Here is a 19,860-nt window from a genome sequence, read left to right on the forward strand (position 1 = left end):
ATGTCCAATGGCGGTTTTACCTCACGAGGTTTAGGCTAAATACCCTTCATTTTCTTCTTGCCTTTCCTAAACAAGGGGGTTGGTATGAGCGGCTACCCCCTTGTCCCTGTAATGACAGAGTTAGCCAAAGTACTATACATGTTGTCCTGTTTTGCTCCTTATATCAAGAACCAAGGATTAGATTTATTAAACCTATCCTGAAGGGGCGGCAACCATGTACCTATAAAGAAGGCTACGATTATTTGCTGTCATTATCTTCTGTTGATACTTGCTGTGCCATGTTAAATTTTATACGAGTTTCACTTCTGATTAGGAAACGCTATGGATAATTTAGCTGTAGAACTGTACTTTGCCATCGGACTTGTATTTATGCTGTATGATGGTTTTTTCGAATTGTAATCTTTTGTTTTACAGATGGATCATCTTAATTGTGTATTATGTGTTTTAACTTTGTGCTTTTATGATTCATTGTATGAATCGAATAAAGATTTTGAACCTTGATTAATTAACTTCATGCTAATCATACTCTTGCTTTTTTCATGGGTTCTCACTGATATCCTTTGGGCCCGATTCTTAAAATAGGGATTCTTTCCTTAATGAATGTGCTTTATGATTATTATAATATTATTGGTATTAATTATATTTTTCTAGTATCAATTAAGGAACCTGATTGATATTTGACTGACCAATAAAGACTCAGATAAACCTCTATCTTTAATTATAAAATAAAACCCTTTAAAACTAATAACAACCGCTCATTATTGACAAAAATATTTATTTTTGTTAGCTTGTGTTTATGAAGGAGCTCTTTTGGTCAAAATACAGTAGCAAAGATATGTCTCCTCTAGAATATATTGGCCAGGATTAATGGTAATTAAAGATCATTCTGACACATTTACTAAAATTTCAAAAGAGAGATTACCGCAAGATTTCTGTTCTCACCCTTTTTTTCTATTGGTTGAATACTCCCTCCTCTGGAATTCCTGAGGGACTATTTTTAAAAAACTGAAAAGTTTGCTGTCAGTACACATTTAGTTTCGTATCTCATCAACGCTTAATATAGGCAGAGCAGTTCATTTTAATTGCACTTCTGCCAGAGCAATTTATTTTAACTGTACTGCTGCGGTCAATATTCATTGTCAGAGCTGGAGTTAGAGATTCAAAAATATTTTTGTTGCAAAAGATTGCTTTTATTTCCTCGGCAACCGTTATGAATGATTTTACTCTTTCCTAGACCCGCTCAATCGCTAATGCGTTCTGCAAGCGGAACCCCTAGTAAAGCGCAGACGGTCTCGTCCCTTTTGTGCCCAGTACACAGAAGATATGTTTCAAACGGTTGACCTTGGTTTCCATGCTGAGTAGACAAAATATCCCCAATAGTATATTACGGTTATTAGAATTGTAATGCCGTGAGGAAAAGCTGTGAAAGGAGAAAACAGAAAGCATTTGCCGGATCCCTGCGCACTGATGCCACTAATTTTGTCTGGCAGGAAAAGCGGTACTTTCAATTCCTCAGAGGGAAGATGGTGTCCACTTTGGTAAAGCTGCTGTACGCAAGTGTGCTTATTCCTGTCCTAAAAGCAACGAGCGGTGCACTGGCAGGTGAATCATTTTCTACCTTGGGTGTTTGCGACCTGCTTCCCTCACTGTTCTGTATGCGTAAGTTTAAATAGTGGAGGCAGCACCTTAGTTTCACAGCTGATACCATAGACATTGACAAAAGACTGCCATGCCGTGGACTCAGTTGTAGTGCGTTAACTTGGCTGCCATCTTGAAATGGCTTCTAGTCTTATGGGCACATAGAAGTTTAACAATTATTTATTGTTTTAGGGGATTCTCAGCATTTACGCTTTGATATTCATAATGTTCAAAGATATTTACAAGTGACAGGAGAGTGCTGGTGAACAACACGTATTAGGTTTCTGATAGTATCTTTTTTTCCCACAAAACTCGGACCGAATACTGATAACAGCGATGATCCCCTTACTTTTGTTGCATATAGTAAAATCCGGCCATTGTATTAAGAAATACCTACGCAGGCTCGATGGCTTCAATTTAATATGTTCCATAGACTAGTTTTACTCGATATCTACATTGCAAATGTCCCCGGTTTGTTTTTCAAAGCATAAAACAACTAATTGTCAGTTTGGGTCAATGTGTGTGCGTTAGAAAACCACATTAGAAACAGCTTTCGGAACGCATATTGTTTTTTGAACGACTTTGTTTTGGTCTGCATGCTTAGAAGGCAGCGTGGACATTTCCTGCTGCAGCAATCACAAGGGCCCCGAAGTAGAAGGGACACTAACACAGAGCTTCAAACTATAAAACCGATTCAGACAGATTGGTTCTAAATTATTATATTGCTATACAGTAATGTGTTCTACTAACTACAATTAAATGACCTTTGAGTAACAGTGCATACAGAAAGTGTTGGAGCACAGAGCTCTGGTAAGTATTTGGGCTGCGTCCCAGTCCATTGTTATTTTGCACGCCATGCCACCGCAGTTTGTATCCAGTCATATAGATATCAGTCTTCATTTTGCTCCAATGGGATCAGCCCAGCTCGAACTGCCTGGCCAGGCTTGCTGTAAACTAGAACTAGGGCGACCCAGGACTGGTTTCACCCTAGTTAGAACTAATCAGCCAGGTGTAGCTTGGTTCCAGTGACACAGTGTGCACGAGACCCATGCCTGTGCATACCTGTCCCACTTGGGGCAGCCCACTAAAGTATAAAATAAAAGTGATGGATGGAATGCTTCCTTTAATCGCAGCCACTGTAAATTACATGGGGCTGCATTGCAGTCCATCATTATTTTGCACACCATGACACCTCAGTTTGGACCTGGCCATATGCAACTCAGCCATGACCCAACTCCAGTGGGAAAAGTCCAGCCCTTGGTGTGCAAGATAACAATGGAATGGCAGGTAGCCTCAGATAATTACCAGTGGCTGAGATTAATCAAGCATTCCAATTGTCACCTTGTGTACACTTTGTTGTCAGCAGTGAACAACAGGGCCAGCCTTATTTCCTAAATATTTTATTGACATTTTTGGTAGCTCGAAAAAACCATAGCAACACAAGATGTTGATACATGGAGTTGTAGGGAACTTAAGACTACAACAAAAATTCAACTAGACTCTCCTACCTCCTCTCTATTATGTATCATTTTGTACAGCCCCCAGATCGCATGCCCCAATTCCAGGCTCCTCTGACTGACGCAGTGTTGGCCCTTGCCATTGATTACGCAAAAATATTACTGATTTGAGACTTTTATCTATGGTCAAACTACCCTTACGAGGGCCCTATTTCCTCCAATCTGACTGAACAGTTGTCTAGTTTGAACTTTTTTGCAGCAGGTGTCTACAGCAACTCATGTCAAGGGCCATATTCTAGATCAAATCTGGTCGCTGAACCCCCACATTGCCAATCTCCTGGTTATTCCCTGGTGTTGGTCAGACCATAATTTAATTAAATTCAGAAACCATCCTCTGTGTCCTGGCACATTGTCCAGGAACTGAAACATGTAGATCTCCCTGCCTTCTGCAACTCTTTGGCACAGTCCCTTCCCAGCCAGTGCGAGGTCTTGGAGGAGCTCGAGGGGGCAATGACGAACTGGCTCAGAGAAGCAAGTGATATCCATGCCCCTCTACGCAATACGAGGGGCATGACGCCATAAAGCATCCAAATGGTTTACAGACGACTTTAAAGAAGCCAAACTCATGCTCTGAAATCTGATTGCAAATGGTTTAAAGCATGCAAACCCGATGAAAAGGTTAAATTACTCTTACAGTTAAAGTTTTACAAGAAACTGTAAATCCACCTATTTTCAAATAAGATTTTAAACTGTAAACATAATACTAAAGTAATTTTTGAATTGTCTAATCCTGACCTTCCAAGCATCCCGGTGGCCCCCACACAAGCTCTTTGTGATGAACTGAATTCTTTCTTCATCGAAAAGATTAGGATAATTAAAGAAAGCATTTGTCCTAGTTCCCTTGTCCGCCTTAACCCTAGACAGTAGTCAGCTCCATATTACCACCTTCTCTCCAATCACTATGGATGCTGTGTCAAAGCTGCTAATGAAGGTCAAATCGGGTTCTCCCAATGATGTCTGCCCCTCTGATTCAAACAGCACAATTTTCAAAGTTTTCTGAATCAGCAATAGCTATTCCCAATCTATCCCTGAGCCAGGGCATCATCCCTATTAGCTTTAAGGAAGCAGTGGTTCTGCCCCTCTTGCAAAAAGTGGGTAATGACCCTTCTATTTTAGAGAAACACTGCTGGAGTCCTGCCTTTTGGCCTCAGGAGTTAGGTGCCTCTCCCACTCCTAAAAAGGCAGTCAAGAGCCTCGGCATACTTGTTGATGAAGATCTGTCAATGGAACCCCAGATTGCAGCAATGACTTCTTCCAGTTTCTTTCAACTTCGTAAAATTAAAAAAAATCGAAATTTGTTTCTCAGTTAAAGCCATCATCAGATTATAAATTCATTGCGTGTTAGTCTTCACTACACTATGCTAATGCCCTGTACCTAGTTCTCCCAAAGGGTATGAGCCAAAGACTGCAGCTGGTCCAGAATCAGACAGCAAGATTGATCTACCAACTACCTAGATACTGTCACAGTACACCCCAACTAGAGAACTCTGCTCAAAACAGGCTGCACAATCTGCAAAATCTGGCAGAGTAAAAGCCCCATTTTTGTCTCTTCTAGAGTACGGAATTGCATTCCTAGGCACAACCTCAGATTGGCTCATCTCAATCTCCTAGAGGTTCCCAAATTCTAAAGGAAAATGCTAGAGGGAACTAGGTTTGCTGTGCTGACTCCCGGCACTTGGAACTCTTTTTCCAGCCAACATTAGAGCAGCAACCTCCTATGAGCAATTTAGAACTCTGCAAAAAACATGGCTCTTCAGACAAGCCTATGATTAAGCCGTATATCTCAGCCCTGTCGCTTGTGCTCCCAGCACCATGAAGGCTTTTGGTGAACGTGCGCTTTTTAGAAGTTCCTTGTAACATCAGATAACAACAAGACCACTACAATTAGGTCAAGTAGATTATTCAAGTTACCAGAACTGTAGGTCTGGCAACATTTTAATCATTTTTTGAGGCCTCTATCATGGTGTTTTAGCAATTACAACATTTTAAGAACCTGCCTATGTTGGCCTTTATAGGACCTGAGGCACAAGGAAATAATCTGCCCTGCATCGCAGAATGTGGCAAGTGGACAAGCTAAAATGGAAAAACAGTGATTTCGTAGTTGCACAGGCAAAAATGTAACCATTGGGTCGCTTTTTCATACCGTTCAAGGGTTTTGTGGATCAGTTTTTTGTTCTACACAGTTGAAAATGTATTCACATTTTTAGGTCTTGCCCAGCGTTGCTGCGCACATGCGTAGCTCGCTCGGCAATATCTATTGTTAATGAGGACTTTTAAAAAAGGGCTTGAAGCCCCCCCCCCCCCCCTCATTTCCATTGGGTAGCGTCAGCGTTTATGGCAGGGGTCCTCATAGTACGGCCCGCGGGCCGCCAGCGGCCCGGCAAGCCTTCCCTGGCGGCCCGCGGACCTTCCAGACATCGTACCTGAGCAAGCACCGCTGGTTGCAGCAGCGCGGAGCTATGGGGGCCGGGCGATTTTTTAAAAGCCAAGTCACTTGTAAATGAGGCTTTGTTGTATTTCACCTCTTTTTAGCGCCCCTGCATCTCCCCTCTGAATGAGTGGAGATGCAGGGGCGCTAAGAGGAGATGAAATACAACAAAGCCTCATTAACATCAGTGTTAAAGGCAGTGCCCCGACACTGCGATCAAAGAACAACAGACACTGCTGCTACGTGCGCCATCATGAAAGAACAGACGGCAACAGTTTTCCTCTCCTCACGTCTGCTCCACATTAAGACTGAAATGCAAAAAGTGGAGAGAATAGCAAGTCAAAAGACAAGTCATGCATATAAACTGTACTTTATGTTGACAAATATGATAACTTGCTCTCAGAAATGTCCGCAAGTTCCATTTGCCCTTTTGGTTTAAATAGGATTCATATTTTTCAAATTTCGAGGGTTTATATATTATTGAAAATCCTCACTGAATGCTTCGGTAGAAGAAGAAGATTGTTTGGAAGCATATGGACCTTTAGAAATTACAAACATGTCACCAATTAATATTTTCACTGTTGCTTGCTGACGTAAAGGTCACGCCAGGAATGTTTAGGTTTCCAGTTTGAAAGGCAAAACGTGCCACTCCCTCGTTAGATGAAAAGCTAGAAATGTACATAAATTGCCTCATTACCAAGTGAATGGTCTTTAAAAGACCCGTGAAGTACTTGGGTGCGACGGCTGTGTGCGCTCTGTCCACTCTGTGCCCCGCCCCGCCTCCCCTCTCATCCTGTGCAGTTCAGGAGAGAAATTGTTTGTAGAGAGGCAGATGTAAGGGAATATCGCAAGGACGCCTTTTAGGGCTGAATCGAGGTACTGAATCACTAAAAAAGCAGAGGGGGAAGACAGAGAGAGGGAGAGAGGGAGAGACAGAGAGAGAGGGAGGGAGAGGGAGGGAGACAGAGTGAGAGGGAGGGAGGGAGACAGAGGGAGAACAGAGGAGGAGGGAGCGAGACAGAGAGAGGGAGACACAGAGTGTGTGAGACAGGGAGTGAGACAGGGAGGGAGACAGAGAGAAAGGGAGACAAACAGAGTGATGGAGACAGAGGGAGAGAGAGAGATAGAGAGAGGGAGGGAGACGGAGAGAGGGAGAGTGCTAGAGAGAAGGAGAGCGGGAGAGAGAAGGAGAGAGAGAAGGAGAGAGAGAGAGAGAAGGAGAGAGAGAGAGAGAAGGAGAGAGAGAGAGGGAGGGAGCCAGAGGGAGGGAGGGAGACAGAGAGAGGGAGGGAGACAGAGCGATAGATAGATAGATAGATAGATAGATAGATAGATAGATAGATAGATAGATAGATAGATAGATAGATAGATAGATACATAGATAGATACATAGATAGATAGATAGGTGTGAATGCCTGGTCTGGTGGCTCAGTGGACGAAGGCGTCCGCTGCAGGGGCCTGTGTTCAACCTCATGGTGATAGTTTTTTTTTTGTCTAGCCCCGCCCCCTCCCCCACAGGCCCCGCCCCCACACTGTAACTTTGGCCCCCGAGAGAAAGTTTGTGAGTACCCCTGGTTTATGGTAAACGCTGGCTTCCCATTGGAAAGGAGGGTTTTTCGTTGCATCCCTTTGGCTTTTTGGTCCGGTCCACCCGGACTGGTTCGCCTGCTTCACGGCTGTTGTGAAGACTTTTCTTATCTGCCTGTTTATTTAACAAGCACATAAGAAAAGTCTTCACGACAGCTATGAAGCACGCAAGCCAGTGCTCCGGGCTTCCTGCAACCGTGCTGCCTTCACGCCTGGAGCATGCACCAGTAGGCTCTGTGATTGGTTGGCGGCAGGCAGGCACAGAGCTCAGAGGCGCAAGGGGTCACAGGGAGGATACGGGTATCCCGGCAGACTATGGGGCTGTGATGTATTTTAGTACCTAGTTACATTCTTGACAAGCTGGCTCGTAAAGGAGGTTTTAAACTTCGCACACATTGCTTGAAGAAAAACAAGATGCATTTTTATTCAACGGTATGAACAGAAAAAAATACAAAAATGCCTACACTATGAAGCTCTAGCTGGCGCCAGAGATAAATATAAATAACCCAGTTAAAAAGGAATTTCACGTGATACATTCACTTTAGGCATGCACTTTTAAAAGAAACATATTAAGGTTGGGAGTTATATTTTCGAAAATATATTTTATATCACAGTTCTTGTTAATTGGCCACCCAGCTTGTTTTTCTTTTCATTGAGACTCTTTTATTTATTTTATTTTAAAGGTTTTATATAGCGCTGGCTAGACCCGGAGGTATCAGAGCGCTTTACATGAGTATCAGACCATAGTAACATAGTTACATGTAAGGTCGAGATAGACAATAAGGACATATACGTAAGGGAAAAAGCAGGCAAGGGGAGAGATTCAGGGGAGGGGGGTAGGAGCAGGGGAAGTAGACAGAGAATGAAGGAGGGAAAGTGGCGGCGAGGGTGAGAGACAACAGCGTCGAAAGAGAAGGGGGAGGGTGGCGGGGAGACAAACCGGTCAAAGCTGCGTCCAAAGTCCAGTAAGCTGTGATCCCAGGGGAAGTGGTATCATTTCCCAATCTCTGTTGCGAGAGGTTCTCTTTACGCAGTGGACTTTCTCAGAGGGTTCTTCGAGACTCCAAGGCCTACATACTGGATCCTTCCCCAAAAAGGGGAGAGGGAGTGCTTTGGCAAGGGGTGCCATATCATACCTCAATTGTGAGTGGCTCCCTTGGTGCTGTGGCCTCTTTCAGCGGGTTCGCTGAGACTCCAGAGTATAAATATTGGATCTTTCCCCAACAAGGGGAGAAGGAGTGCTTAGTCAAAGGGCACGAAGGACGGGGCTGAGCGGTGAAGCAGATAAGGGGAGGGATTCAGGGGAGACGGGATAGGAGCAAAGGAAGTAGACAAAGAAAAGAGTACTAAATGGGAGCAAACAACATCATATTGGGGAATAGACTGTTTTCTCTCTGTAGCCATAAGTTTGCCCCATCTCTAAGGTAACAAGCATTTGCAATGCAATAGGTCTCGCATTTGCAAGAGTTTAAGCTACTGGCACTGTAAATGACAATACTTATTATTTATGTTTTAAAAACCAACACATAAATAAAAGGCATTGTCATTTACAATGCCAAATAGCTCAAACTCTCGCAAATGTGAGACCCATTGCACTGCCACAGTGAAAGCGCGCATGGCGCTCTGGTCATACATAGAAGCAGCAACTAAGCTGCATTTGATTGCAAGCCCTGAAGTAATCAAGAGAAACAAAAGAGGACACAGAAAAGTTCCCCCTGTTTGGATGATAAAAGGACTGCCTCCAGAGATTAAACTTCCCCTCCTTCCTGGGTGCTGTCTAGGTCATTATCCCACTGGAAGGCGTAATACAGGCTCATACAGCCGCGTGTGTCGTACTTAAAGGATTGCCTCCGAAAAGCAGCCGAGTTGAGGGTCATTTCGAGAAATCTGGACGTACAATTCAAACACGACTGTCTACTACAAGCCGAGCCATTCTGACAATCATAAGTCAAAAAAAAAATCTTCATAGCATACTAATGCTATATTAAAATGTGAAAGACTAGTTTGTCAGGGCATGCATTGTCACTCTTTTTTTTGCTGTCTTGTACTACCTAAGAAGTTTAAAGGCGGGGTTTGGGGGGGGGGGGCACTCTTAGCTTCAGCCTCTGTCCAGTGTGATTTTCAAGGTATGGCTTATAAATCAAAGCACCAACTTAATATGCATCCTTCTTGTCTTGAGTAATAAATGTGGTGGGGCAAAGACGAATATCGAACCCAGCATTGAACCAAAGTCACAAAAGCGAGTTTTAACTTAGAGTAATGTACTCGAATATTGAACAATAATGAAACAGATTGTACAATCATGTACAATCAGTACTGAACATCAGTTTTAAAACATTTATTGACCAACATCGACAGGTAGGCACTGCCCAAATCCGTGGAAATGGTTTTATATTCAGAGAATTCTGATTTCTTAATGAGTGCAGATTTTACAAATTCCTTGTACATTTTGGAAACTGCTCGCATATTCTGAATATTTTGGAAACTATTTTCAGATGGGTTTCTAGACCTGCACTTGCAGGCAAACAGAGCACCCAGAATCAGAAAGAAATGAGAAAATACTGAAACAGGGAGGGCGGACTTCAGCTGGTATCATATGCTAGGAAAACTACTTGTAGCGATTGAGGCATTTGTTGTGCAGCAGCAAAGTTGAGTTGCAGGCTAACCTCAGGGGTCGTTACCTGAGGAGTCAATCTTGAGGAGAAACAGCCGCGTTCGCGGCGCTCAGTCTCCCAGCGGAGGCTCTCCCCTTACACTCGGGGCTTTCTCCCATGCATTTCAATAGTGGCATCTTGAGCACCCAGGCTCTAGCGCTGATATGCATGCAAAGGGATCCGGGGGGGATGTGGTAAGATGTGGGAGGGCCAAGAACCCTGGCAGCATGCTTTGCCAATGCAGAATTTTAGGCTCTGGCAATTATTTTTACTGATGCTGCATCAACAAAAAGAGAAATGATTATTGCCAATGCTGAATAGCATTGGTGAAAAAAAAAGTCCAACAGTATGTAAGCTCACATGTCATCACACATATACACATAGGTGGCATGACGCTGCAGCGACTCACCATGAGTGTGTTTATGCTTTCATGCATCGACATGCATGTGTGCACTTAAGTTATGTAGGGTTGTTGCTATCACTGTTAAAGCAGGTGAAGTGGCACTGGGCCCCAAGGTCACAGCTCAAGCAATGGTGGGGGGGGGTGGGTTCTTCCTTGCAATAAGACCCATGGCACACTGGCTACACCACTTAAGGAATGACAAAGCCGCCATTTATGTTTTCTTTGCAGTTCCAAGATGCTTCTTTGCCAATCTTGAAAGGGGTGAATAAAAAAATAAATAAATAGGTTAAATATGCGCAAATGACCCTTTTCATAAATGAGTGACATAGCAGCATATTGCAGTTGCTGGATAGGGACAACATTTTAAAGGGATATGATGGGAAGGGATGGGGAGCAATGTTAGTTTGGGCTGGGTGGGTGAAACTAAACATTGCTGAGTGACGAGAGTAACAGGTGGTAGGTGAGGTGATTTCAAGCGCTAGATCGAAGCGCTGTAGAAAACTAATGTTGCCAGTTGTGGGTGTGCCGGCAGAGGAGGCTGGGTCTGCGCACGAAAGTGAGTGATCGCGATCGCGATCAAAGCGGCCGTGCGGCTGCGAAAGTGAAAGTAAGTGCGGCGCGCGCGCCCGCGCACATGCACTGTAGCTCTAGGCTTGCCTGGTAGCACTTTTTGGGGCCCACATACATAATGTCTCTTCGAGCCAGCGCATGCGCTGGGCTCAGCGAGATGCGCTGGGCTCAGCGAGATGCGCTGGGCTCAGCGAGACCTAAAAAAAGCGCTATGATGCAGCCAACACAGGCAACATCATAGCGCTATTTTGTGTTAGGAGAAGCAGGGAAATTAACTCACCTTGGGGGTGAAGAGACTCAGCTTTTGCTCAACATTCTGTGATTCTGGCCTTTCAATGACTTTCAGACATGATGAACAGCAGATGTGCTGATGGACAGCACCGCTAAAAGACATTCAAAATTGACGAGGAAAATAGCTCGGGCACTGCCAATTGGCTGGAGAACCCGCACGTGAACGAGTTTGCTGAAGATTTAGACTGCGCCTCCTTACAGGAAAGCCATTCATTTCCGAAGCCATCTTCCTTGATTGACTTAAGTGAGGGTCAGTTGTTAAAAGTGCTGCATGGATCACCAGTTTCCTTTAGGGACTCATTCAGGAAGCACTCACCTGAGGCTAGAGTGGAGCTCGCGGCTAATCACGGCGGCGCAAGGTCATTCCTGTGGGTGACTGACTTCACCGTAGTCTCCTCTCGCTGTCCCCCTCTTAAATCTTGTGAATTTGCAATGGATCGATTTACACAAGTGCTGCGTTCACAGCCAAAGCTCAACATATTGTGTATGCGCAACTGCTTTCCGAGAATGTAAACGCTAACCTGGGAAAACATGACTAAACCCCCACCGAGGCCATGGTTGCATTGTAGGGAGGAGACATTCTGAGGCTACAGCAGGGTGAGGGGTACACGGTTAAAGCGCTGCAGCTGAAGACGGCCTCTCCTAATCAAAAGCTCATGTGAGTTTATTTGGGAGGGATTCATGTCGGAAAGAAAAAAACATTCATGAAGGGCTGATGTGATTGGTAATCGAATATTAAATACAAGAAAAATAGCCTTTCTGTAACGAGGCCCGATTAATAACCCCCTGGTGGCCTGCACTTGTAAAACTGGTTTAATCTTCCTGAGTGTTTTTCACCAGATGTTAGCTTGATCGCGATCAAAGCGGCCGTGCGGCTGCGAAAGTGAAAGTAAGTGCGGCGCGCGCGCCCGCGCACATGCACTGTAGCTCTAGGCTTGCCTGGTAGCACTTTTTGGGGCCCACATACATAATGTCTCTTCGAGCCAGCGCATGCGCTGGGCTCAGCGAGACCTAAAAACCTAGCACAGGCCATTCCAGAAGCTTGTGTTTCCAGGTCCCTCTCTCTTGTGTCTACAGAATCGACGTCTTGTTGGAGCGTGGGCATGCGCGTGGTCAGATCTGTCCGGAGCTGGTCGATGGAGGCTTTCATGTCTTGAGTTAGCTCAGCGCGTAGTTCAGCCTTAAAATCGCTCAATAAGGATAATAAGTCATCTTTGGTGAGGGCCATGACGCTCGTAGACTCCCCTTGGTCAAGCAGCTGTCGTTTGTCTGAGGGGTGGAAGAAGCTGGTGACCTTGGGTGGAGGTGGTGTCTTCTCTGGTGACAGAAGTGTGGGCTCCTCTGCGCCCTGCGTGCTGTGTGTGGTGGCAGCAGTGCCGCAGAGCAGGAATGTCTATGTATATCGTAGTGGGCACCTTCAGTGTAGGCTGGTGACATTGAGGCTTTGTAGGTCCTTCATGCCCTGTTCGGCGGCATGGTGCTGCAGGAAGCCAATGGGGAATCCCTGGCAGCGTGGCTGGAATGTGGCCCAAAGCTTAGAGCGAGGCGCCGCCGAGGGTGTGGGAGGCAGACAGCCAGGCAGGAGGCTCCGCAATTACAGGCACACGCCGGCAGCGAGCCACCCACCTCCCCATCCACCTCCTGTGGAGCCTGTTTACTGAACAGGAAAGGCTAACGATGGAGCATCACCACCGGCATGCCGAGGAGACGGCACCGTCCGGCCCAATGGTCCCTTTAAACAAACGGTATAGGCTCATAGATGTATGCATGTCAACATATTCACTGTAGGGGCTGGTGGACAACCTGGCGTGCACAATACACGGGGCAATGATAAGTTTGAACCTTTACGGCCAATCCCCCCCCCCCCCCCCCCTGTCCTTTTGTTTCTTGTGCTCCCACTATGTCCGGCGTGAACGCTTTTCCAGTGCACCTCTTATCCTCTCTGCTCCCACTGAACCTTACTAGAGTCATCGCACAGGAAGAACCCCCCCCCGACCCGGTTCCTTTTGCACCCCCGAGTGGGTCTGCAACACTTGATCAGAGCCCCGTTGTGCCTTCTGCACCCACAGAGTTCAGCATGAACCTTCTCCAAGCCCCCTGTTTCCTTTACGCCACCGTGTCTGTCTGGAACCCGGGTCCTCTGCTGCCACAGTCCATCCATCATGAACCTTCGCCAGGCCCCCCTTGTGCCCTTCACTCCCCTGTGTTTGTCTGGAACCCGTGCCCAGGATACCCTCTACTGCTACAGAGTCCAGCATGAACCTTCTCTAAGCTCCCCTCCCCCATGTGTGCTTGGCGCCCCCTGTGTCTGTCTGGAACCCGTGCCCAGGGTACTGTTTGCTGCACAGTCCATCCAGCATGAACCTTCTCCAGCCCTCCCTTGTGTCCTTGGCTCTCACTGAGCCAGCCTGGAACCTTTGCCCAGGGGTGCGTGTGCCCTCCTCCCCTGGTTTTGGTTGCCCATGCGCCCCCTTGAACCATCTGCTCCCCCCGAGTCTAGCGCCAGCCCTCGGCCAAGGAGGCGTCTGCGAATCGTATGCCCTCGGGGTGCGCGGAGTGCCGGTGACACATTATTCACGCCGGCTCCACCCTGCGGTTTGCGGCACCCCGGGCCCACTCCACACGCTCAGAGGCTTAGGGCGAATGGGGGTGGGACACCTGTCCTGATATCAACAACTGTAGGTGCGGCCCTGTAGGAATGCGCCGCTCCCAGGCAGCCCTGGCCGACAGGAGAGGGTGGGAGGGCACCGGAGGATAGGGCTGCACCATCGAAGGTCTTTCTCTGCCCGACCCGGGGCACGATAAACCGCGCATAAGGCTCGTCCTGCTGGTGTGTGAGCGGCTCCTGCCGCCCTCTCTACTTTGAAATAATGCAGCGGGCCTTTGGTAAGGCTGGTATCGGGGTCTGGCAGCTTTCACAGAGGTGTGGGGCTGTGCCACAGGCGCACGACCCACCGAGCCACACTATGTCAGTGCTGCAGGCGCACGTCCCACCGAGTAACACTTGTCACTGCCGCAGACGCACGACCCACCGAGCCACGCTACCGGAGGCCAGCCCCACTCCCCATGGAGTCTGGCATAAATGCTCCTAATGTTGGGCTACGTGCCCCAGGTGCCGCCTTGGTTGGTTTAATCCATAGCGCCGAATTTCATCGAGCCCCTCTTTTTGAGAGTGGAGTTTAAGCTGCATCCATACCAGTGGCTGTGCGTGGCGGAGAACACAGTAAACGTTGTCTTTTAAGGCAGATACTGTGGGTAACCTGCAGTTCATGGGTTCAAAGGGAGAGGGTGACTGGTGCTCAGTGTGTCCTGCAGAGGTCTGTGTGTAAGGAGTTCCAGGAAAGTAGCTCCAGTGGTTAAGTACCTGCTGAAGAGGTGTGTTGGCGTATTGGCCAGAACATCGCCCCGGGCGGAAAGAACATGTGGTCTTTGTTGTGGGAGCGGGGTAGTTACGGTGTGACGCCGGCAGGAGGTGTGAGGCAAATAGGAGAGCAGGGGTTGATGGGGGTCGTTGAGGTGTGAGGCAGATGGGGGGAGGACAGGGTACATTAAGGCAGGGCTTTAAATGGGATAAAAAAACGGGGGCGGGGGTCTCTCAAAGGGGAGTGGCACATTTAATTAAGGGCGTGGCTTAAAACACATAAGCTAAAAATCTTTGCTTAGCATAGTGTGCCGCCAGACTTGTATTTTGCTGTTTCTGTCATGGCATCCAGATATATGATACAACAAGAAACATCATACCTTCAACAAGTCAGTACTAGTGGCTTTGTCAATGGTTGTTAGTTGCATAAGATAAATAATCAGCAACTATGGCTTGTATATAATATTGAAAAAGCTTCCACTTAAAGCCCTGGTGACACCACGACAATGTTGCTGCTCCTTAGTTTCAAAAACAGAAGGGACATCCAGAGAGAAAATGACTCTTTAAAGGATTTCCATTCCCCTACAACACTCATCTGGCATGACGTCATGCCGTAACTTCTCCAATAGTGAGAAGTGAGCAGGCGCACATCGACGTGCCTGCTGTTACTGCAGTACAAGAACAAGTATTGAAAATGCAATAGATCTCGCGTTTGATTAAGTTAAAGCCATTTACTTTGCTATACAATATCATTAGCGAAGCAAATGGCTTTAACTTAATCAAAGGCGAGACCTGTTGCATTTTCAATGCTTGTTTAGTAGTGCATTGTTCATTGTCCTGACACCCCACAATGTAAACACTATTTACTCTGTCACTGTACCTGTTTCATATGAACTGAGAGAAAGCATAGAAACTGTCTAATCAATCACAAACAAAACCTACCTGTTGTAATTTAACTTTGTAAATATTATTACCCTCTCATTCCTCATCTTTAGTTTTTATCACAGTTGGTATCTTCCCCCTGTTAAACCCCCTCTGTTCTACCATAATACTGTGCTCCATGGAACTCCTGATTCTGTGGGAGTGCAGTTTAGAATGTTGGCGACAGTCAACTGAGGCGTTTGACAGACTGGATCTTTTTCTGTTGTGGACACCTTTTCATTCACAACAAAACTTGTTTTACCTCATTGAATCCTGGATTTCTTGGAACTACCTCTCTTCATTACCTTCATTTATTGCTGCTCACTCATAAATGACAGGTGTTTTAGGTACAACTATAGTCCTGTAACTGAGGACAAAAATGGGGGGCAGACAGTTAAGGCGTCCCTCGGGTCTTTGCCAGATTGTCTTCATCAGTAATATGAATGAAAAAAATGTATAGAGCCCACACATAGAAAACACACAAGTACATCAGGTGTATGTAGAAGAAACACAAGGGATCTTTTGAAAAAGGGTTGTCTTTGGGAGAATGCTTTCCTTAGGACCAGACCCCTTACTCACCCTAAGGTGACATGCTTCATCATAGTGATCCCTCCTCACACCTGCACTGCAAGTTACCTGGTGTGTGCTTCAACTCTCTGAAGAGACTAGTAGAGGTGTTTTTGTAGGGGGAATGTATGAGCACCAGAGTGCTTAGTGCTAGCTCGTTATTAGCAAAAATAGTGAGGGAGTGATTAGAGTAAAACTTTCTCCTGGTAGGCAAAATCTCAATTTTATTCTGGTGCCGCCAGTGGACAGGATTAAAAAGCAGAACAAATGAAAGTTTGGAAAGCATACTCCCTATAGCATTAAAGTCAGCATGTGTCTGTCCTTCAGGGATCCCAACTGGTTCAAGGACATTCATCTGAACCAACAAAAACTATAATGTCACTCTGCAAATAGTTGTGTGAAAACCATATACTGGCCTCATCATAGTAGGCCAGGGGCCCACAGTGTCTTAATCACAAAGCCCTCAGCTGTATAGAAAAAAAAAACAAAGAAAGAAAGATTTTTACAGGCATTCAAACAGCTAATAATAAATGAGTGTCTAACAAGGTGACTGGGTGAAAAAACAGTGAAATCTCCACTACCACAATCCATACTAGTGAACAAAAGAGAGTAGGGGTAGTTCTTACCCGTAACCAATGTTACATTACGCACTCTCAAGCCTTAAAGGCTACCAATCACATAGGGCTGTTGCATAAAAGAATAGATAGATTTGATTAGGAGGAAGACAAGATATCAAATGAAAACAACATGTGATTTTGAGGAATTAGTGTCTTATGTCCAGGGGTACTCGGTTTTGGCACTCAAAACATATATAGATACATGAAATGGTATCTGTTATGTACTTGATGTAAGTAGTCTCATGTTGATCTTCAATCTGTGTGCTCTTAGGTATGAAGTGTTGAACCGACAACTGAGCTATGAGTCACCCAAGTAGTCGCTTGGTATGACTCATAGTAAGTTTGTCGGCACTCCTCTATGGAGGCAAAGATACCATCGCAAGCCTCCCTCTCCCATGATTGCACATCACTAAGAACTATTTTAAACTGATTCCCAAGTGTGAGCGCTAGACTATTTATGATAGTGTCGTGATTATTTGAGAGCGATGGATTTGTTGGAGGAGAGCGTTTTGGCACCCTTGTAGACGGCGGTCACTGCCCTTCTCAGTAAAATGCACAAGAACGGTACCGCTCAATATGGTGTGAGCAGACATTAAGGTGTTAATTAAAATAACACTAGTGGCGGAATGCATTCTCCTGCTGCATATTAGCGTATTGATTAACAAACGATCCCTGGTCCCCAGATACCTTTAAGTCTGCTATGTGTAACCGATAATGCAGCAAGCCTGGCGAGAGTGCGGCCATCTTTGCAGACTGTATATAAGGCGGGCCGACTGGTAACAAATCACAGGTGTGGCAGGTATGATGAGAAATGTTGTTTGTCCATCCTCTGTGCCTTGTAAACCTGTTACACCAACACAGGGGTCTGGGAAATGAAGTCCTTGTTCACGAGGAGTCTCCCGACGTCTGTGTTACATACGGAACACAAGACCCACGTAGCTGTGACAAAGTAGTCACCACTATTGAGTGTATATATTGTGAGTTACAATTAAAGGGTGTGTATAAAAATTTACATAATGCAAAAGGAGTTAATCTAGTCCCTTGTTGTGTAGTTCCTAGGACCCCCCCAGGACCTGCGCGTTTTGGATGACCTAAACTGAGGGCTTGGCGTGCAGACAGACTCTGGACACCCCCACAGGAGTTAGCCGTTAGACCAGCTAGCTCTCCAGTGCCACTACCACCCCCTGTATTCTACATCAGTGAAGGTAGTTTCTGGCAACCACTGAACATGACAACTCTGATTCCTCAGATATCGTGGAAACTATACAGTATATTTAGCTTGGTCTCTCGTGCTTACTTTTCTCAGAATACACATAGAATGACGATTGAAATGGTTTCAATAATTACTTATTGGTCAATCATCAGTCTAGTTTGAAACATGTTAGCTGCGACAATCAAAAGACAGGAGCAGACAAGTATGAACCATCTTCTGATGCTATAAATGTGCCTTAACTAATCTGCTTGATACTGGGCGACCGACGATTATATGGGGCATGTAACTGAAACCCCTTGTTTCTCTCCACGCTTCATGATCTCTTTGAATGGATGGTAAACCAATAAAAATGTGTTTGAAAAAAAAAAGCAGGAGCAGACAAATGAAATCGTTAGTACCAATATCGTAAAAAGTAGATACATTTCTACCATAGTGCTAATAAGATGAATAAAAACATTATATAAAACAATAGTATTGACGTACTCCTACAATGCTTAGCCTACCTAAATGTACCTAGCCTAGGTATGTGGGTGAAGCCTGTGTATGAAAATGTCAGGATAGATCCTGATGGAGACAAGAATCCCACAGGGAAGTACTAACCCCTCAACTTATGGTTCTAAATGAAGGACCCCGTCTCTGCGTTGAGGATGGCACCCCGCAAGGAACGTCAGGTCTCTGCCTGTCGAAGGATCAGCCTGCAGAGTCTCGGTCCAGCCTGGAAGGAATTCTCCTCTCTGTCTGTAAGGGGGAGCGAGGGTCTATTATACTAAAGTGGTCACTGCAGGGTTTTTCAGAATAAATATGTTTTTAAAACATTACGTAATCCTTTGCTAATCCTTTTCGAAACAAAAACAGTCATGCACAGCTGGCTGCTGGCCATGGATGAAAAAAGTGGTGACCCTTATACAGAATAAATCTACAGGGCATGGGGACATGTTTATGTACATCAGGTACAGGGATTTAGATAGGATAACCTGGTTGTCGAAGAGACAGAAGTAAGCTCCTAGGTAAACGATCACCTGTGTTTAGGACCGTTATGTCGTGTGGATGGAACACAATGTATGTCATCGGTATGTACATAATGGGACTATCCTAAAGAACATGACGCCCACTCCTCATCAAAAGGTCAACAAGGGCAGCTAGGTAAAGATAGCAAAGCCAAAAAAGGCATAATGATCATGTACATAAAAATATATGATAAAGCACTTTAAAAGTCTTAAAAAATGTCTATAAAAGTAAGGTCTATAGTAAAAGCATTTGTCTCTAAAAAGCAGTCATAAAAAGGTCCTTTATATGTTTGAATATATATTGTCATTGTATTTTTGAGCACCTTGAAAGCCACTACGTTCAGATAGAGCAGAGAAAAAAACAAAGTCAGTCTGACCTTCAATTTGGTACATGTTTAAAAAGGTGCCAAATGGTTCCTAGCATAGGAAAGGCCAGATTGTTTAAGAATCCTGCTCTGAAGACTCAACATCACTGACCATTTCATCCCTAGGAGGCAGACCTTCTAGTACCTCCAGTATGATATCAAGTGAGCAGAGGTGCTCATCACTAGTTCCCACTGCAGCCGTCGGGGACAAATTAGATGCCTGTGTGCCCGAGACTGATTCCTGCACATCAGTGATGGAGCCGATTTCCGTTTGACAGGAGCTGAAGCGTCCCGTGGAGGCTCGAGGAAGGCCATCATCACCAACCCTGTTGAAATCTGTGCACATGGGCCCGCAAAGGCACCAGGAGCATATCTATGTCCGGCGGCGCAACCGATGGAAGTGTCAGACAGAGGTCCAACACGCGTCCAAATCCACAAAACACGCAGCAGTATACTGGTAGGATGCAGTCAAGTAAGGCCGGTCTGAAAGACAGGAACCAATGCTCACTCGGCTCTCGTAGCCGAGGTATAACCATGAAGAACACCAATCGCTCACAACAACGGAACTCCAGTAGCGTTCTCTCCATGTCTCGAGTGATCATCCATTGCGAAGCAATAGGAGTAAAATCAGGATGGCCACTACTGAAAGCAGGACCAAAGGAAGTCCCCTAAAAATGCTTCCAAGTATGGAGTGTATGAATGATGGAATCACTAAGAAAAT

The 19,860-nt window shown here is 45.6% G+C and overlaps 1 protein-coding gene across 1 annotated transcript in view; it reads left to right on the top strand.

Annotated features, from left to right (window-relative positions):
• Window positions 1–1,438: 1,438 nt before the first annotated feature.
• NEMP2 (nuclear envelope integral membrane protein 2) overlaps window positions 1,439–19,860 on the top strand; it is a 303,451-nt gene continuing 285,029 nt past the window's right edge. The window contains exon 1 of the mRNA XM_085648796.1: window positions 1,439–1,602. Coding sequence (XP_085504922.1) covers window positions 1,524–1,602 — 79 coding nt within the window. The 5' untranslated portion in view covers window positions 1,439–1,523. The remainder of the gene's footprint in view (window positions 1,603–19,860) is intronic.

Source organism: Triturus cristatus, chromosome 3_2 (assembly GCF_964204655.1).
Source record: "Triturus cristatus chromosome 3_2, aTriCri1.1, whole genome shotgun sequence".
Taxonomy (NCBI): domain Eukaryota; kingdom Metazoa; phylum Chordata; class Amphibia; order Caudata; family Salamandridae; genus Triturus; species Triturus cristatus.